The sequence below is a fragment of the Sinocyclocheilus grahami genome, unplaced genomic scaffold (assembly GCF_001515645.1).
Source record: "Sinocyclocheilus grahami isolate Dianchi unplaced genomic scaffold, SAMN03320097.WGS_v1.1 scaffold53.1, whole genome shotgun sequence".
In the NCBI taxonomy this organism is placed as follows: domain Eukaryota; kingdom Metazoa; phylum Chordata; class Actinopteri; order Cypriniformes; family Cyprinidae; genus Sinocyclocheilus; species Sinocyclocheilus grahami.
In genome coordinates this window covers 419070-423538 of record NW_015505232.1, presented here as the reverse complement: position 1 = coordinate 423538, position 4469 = coordinate 419070, and the positions used below count along the sequence as shown (strand labels likewise).

The window sequence follows — 4469 nt, the reverse complement described above, 5'->3', positions numbered from 1 at the left end:
GTGTGTGTGTGTGTGTGTGTGTGTGAACTTTGCGAGCGTGTGACGCAGAATGACTGTAGCCCTGCTGCGTCTTCACGCCACTCTGACAATTTTGATACAAATCGGCTCTGAAGGCTGAGGTCAGTGTAACGTAAATAACAGAGAAAATGAGTTCAGCCAGAGAATAAGGAGTTTTGAAAAGCCAGCGGTCGCACAATGGAGATCTGCAACGGGCCCGGGCTGGATGCTGAAACACATGGTAATTCATTTTCCAGTAAAGCTTTCTTAAATTTGAATTTGAAAAGAAACAGCAAAGAAGAAAGGGTGATTAAACGGGCAAAAAAAAAAAACAGTACAAAAGGAACAGGGAGCTTGTGGGAAGGCGAGCAGCTCATAACACTACACGACCCAGCTGTTTACAACTATTAGACCCTAAAGGACAAATCCCAATGCATAATCTCCCTGCACTTCACACATTTTCACAGACGCATGAAGCTTGTGTTTCACTGGGACTGGGGTGGGCGGTATGACCACAACCTTACATCATGCTATGAGATATTATTTCACGGTAACTGAATACATTAAAATCATTTTTGCTGGAAATTCAACCCCATAATGTTGAATATATTACATCATCATAGCATATGTCTGTTTTTGTCCATATAATAGATTGATATTTCACATGATAAAAAACTTTTTTATTTAAATTATGAATCTATCATTCTGTCCATTATTAATCTATTATTATATCCACAAAAATAGTCAGATGCTAATTAGAATTAACTATGATATGATATAAAAACAAACAAAGTGTGTGTGTATAAATAAAATAATTATTTTTCTAAATTTCTATCATTTTTTAAATAATCTATTGATGTAAATGATGTAATTTATTGATGTAAATTGTTTTACTTTAATATATTATTGAACACACATACATCTTTGAGTAGAAATAAAGAATTAGAAATTAATAGAAACTATAATTGTGTTTTTCAATAAAATTAATTAGATTTTTTTCAACATTATCTCTTGACTTAAATACTGGTATGTATACTTGATGGATGCAAATCACAAGATAAATTTTAGAGATGCACCGATTGCAATTTTCTTGGCCGATTCCGATTTTTTTGTTAGTGTGATCTGCCGGTAACAAAACATATCGGCTCGGAATCGGAAAGAAGTGAGACTTGATCAGCCGATCACCGATCCGGGCCGATCATGAGGAAAATCGGCCGATTCCGATCCCTGGCTGATCGATCGGTACATCTCTAATAAATTTAATAAGAAATTTGGCATCAGTGCAAAAACACATGATGCAAGACAGCTAAAATCAAGGCTGCAATAGGTGTAATACATTGTAAATTACATAGTCACTGTAAAAGAGCTGATAATGATGTTAAAACCACAGCTTTGAAAAAAATAGTTGAATAAATGGTATAAAACAGATTGGTGTGTTGACACATTCATACCGTTTCTTGATATATAGCATCATACCACCCAACCCAAACTGTGACACTGCATGAAACATTTGAGAAAGTGTCCCAGCAAACATTTCCACTCTGGTGAGTCGACTGAGGCACTGACTCCAAAAACATTCTTAGATCCCAGACGGTCGGACGTCACCACTTTCATTCATCATGAAAATTTCATCTTCAGCACAAGTAAATATGAAAGACTAAAGCTGTTAGGCACTAAAGGCAAGATGCAGATGGTCCCCCGGAGATGACGGAGCAGGTCTGAGGTGCGTCTCGTCTGTGCTGTGCATCTGATCAACAAATGAAGGGTGTTTTATGAGTCAGTGACTCATGAGCCACAAACATACCTCAGCTTGATGATAAATGGATTACAGGAATTCTACTTTCTCTAGGCTATACTAGGTCATGATGGGTCACAACGACTGACTAGCTGTGCAATAACCCATTAGTGCATGAGACCAACTTAAACCAGGGCAATTTTTAAAAAGTGCACCCCAAGACACTTGAAGGATATGCCCTGTCGCTAAACACCCACTGAAGTGATTCACCCTCAAAGTAAGGTTTACCATCAGAAAAGCTTCTGCAGTCTCACCAAGTTCAAGACTAAAGCCCAAAGTCACTACTTTCACTATGATGCTCTACCAAAAACACAAGTCACCTGATCAATCAGAGCTGCTGTTTTTGCCACAGGTTTCAGCCTGATTCATACATCTCTTCAATTAAAAAAAAAGAGACAGAAAAAGACAGAAAAAAACAAACTTTGCAAAACTGTGTGGCGGCATGTCACATTAGATCAAACTTGCCTAATCTCACTTCCCGAGAACTGACTGTGAAATGACTCAGTCGTGCAGCACTTCAAGGGCAAAACAGGACCCCAAACATCCATTGCTTAAGGAAATATGATATCTTGCAAATCAATATCAGCTTTACTGGAGCACAGGTTATAATGTAAAAAAAAAAAATATTTTCAGAAGAGTCATATAGTGAAGTATGGGTCACAATGTCACATACACTATTACACAAGTAATAAACACATATAACAAAGACATGGAAAGTAAAGAACATTTAAGTAAATTCAATCCATATGTTCTCAACATGTGCTGCAAACAAAGCAGGTTACCCAGAAGAATGTATAGTAGTAGTAGTACATACTGTAAAACTCTCACTGACATCAAAAGCTCTGTGATCACAAGGCATGATAAATATGATCTTCAACAATACTAATATACATGTATCCAGCTGCAGAAAATCGCACAGAGGAACCCAGGTGCAATGTTAATCAATGCATTTTATGAAAGGTATAATGAAAAGCAGAAATTTAAACTAAAGCCCGGAGGATAGAAGTGACCAAGAAAGCAAAATGCAATTTAACTGAACACCTCATAAAGTGAGTTTACATGTGAACAAGTTCTCTGGATCTGAGTCACTACAGCAGCTTATTATGCTGTGTCCTAAAACAGACAGATAGATAGATAGACTGACTAATGACTATCTGTGACTTTTGCTGTAATAAGTTGTTATAATTTTAAAATGTATATACTTTGTCACTCACAAAAATATTTCCACCAAATTGAAAATGTAAATATTTTTATTACTTACATTTTTTATTTAAATACATAGACTACAGAAATGTCCATAACTTTTTCAAACATTGTTTTCTGTAACTTTTCCATGCCTGAAAAATCACACCAAAAAAATGCTAATTTCTTCCAGATTTTTCATGACTATGGGAACATTAGACAGAGGTACAGATTGAGGTAGAGGTGGAAAAACATAAAGAGATTGAGGAATTGATGATGGAGAGATGATGGACTGATCAACAGAGGGAAAGAAAATGAGATAGAGACAGAGGAACAAACAGAGAGACTGACAGAGTGAAATATATATAAAGGAGTGAATAGGGAGATGAATGAACAGATAGAGGCAGAGGAACAGATCTACAGAGGGAAAGATAGATGGAGATAGTGACAGGATAACAGAGAAATAAAGCAGGATAGATGGAGTACAGACAGAGGAGTAAACGGGGACAGAAGGAAAGATCTGCAGAGAGAGAAACAATCTGATGTACACAGGGCTGCATCTATAGAGTCAGATAAGAGGGGTAAAGAGGGATATAGGGTTAGATCTACAGAGATAGAGGGGTAAACACAGAGATTGAGTGTTACTACATCTAACATTAGAGAGGGAGCGCAGCTGGGCGCCTGGGACCCATCTACTATTGTTTTGCTCCAACTGCGCCTTTTCAAATATCTCTGGTGGTGATAAAGCAAACTGAAGCCGGCAGGCCGGTAGCACGAGTGAGCGGCGAGCGGACGGCGTGTGAGTGAGAATGTGCAAGTGTGTGTTTAAGAGAGAGTTTCTCACCTGGAATAAGAAAGAGCTCCAGCTCTGCTCCATCATCTCGTCTCACTCACAGAAACAAAGCGCTCAACATGGCAGAGCAAGACTTCCGCCACCCCGCGGAACGTACCACTCGCGGGAGGGGGGAATACAACAGCAGTCTGGACGATTTAATGAATAAAACACTATCCGGTTTTACAATATGGTAGTTTAAAAACACATTTATATACACTTTGTGGTACAACACACTCTGTCTATGCTTCGGGAGTAATTGCCATGAAGTACTAACTACAGTGATTTTCAAAACATCCCTGTTTTTCATCTCCATCTCGACAGACTCTGGGGGCGCTCCAAAAAACAGGAGTGAAGTTGATGAATAGCGTGGAACTGTCGCGAGACTCGTCACAACTCACTGCGCGAGACTGACTGCAGGATTTATCTGCATTTATACGATTAGACGTGCTCTATCTGTATCTGTACATGTGAAGTCTATTTTATACATTTAAATACAACATTATGCATATTAAGTCTTCATATATGTGCCTGTTAGTGTTGTGGATTTGAGTTCATCTAAAAGATTTGAATCTTTTCACTAACAAGATTTGTTCCGACTCGTTTATTGATTCTTTCAGTGTCTCTGTCTGCAGGTTGCTCCAGTATTGAAGGATTCATTGA

The 4469-nt window shown here is 38.2% G+C and overlaps 1 protein-coding gene across 2 annotated transcripts in view; it reads right to left on the bottom strand.

The window, feature by feature from the left end:
- Nucleotides 1–3878, bottom strand: part of LOC107583355 (vascular endothelial zinc finger 1-like) — a 23835-nt gene extending 19957 nt beyond the window's left edge. For both annotated transcript variants that reach the window (XM_016269543.1, XM_016269544.1), the window contains exon 1: nt 3819–3878. In XM_016269543.1, coding sequence (XP_016125029.1) covers nt 3819–3854 — 36 coding nt within the window. In that variant the 5' untranslated portion in view covers nt 3855–3878. The remainder of the gene's footprint in view (nt 1–3818) is intronic.
- Between the last annotated feature and the right edge of the window lie 591 nt (nt 3879–4469).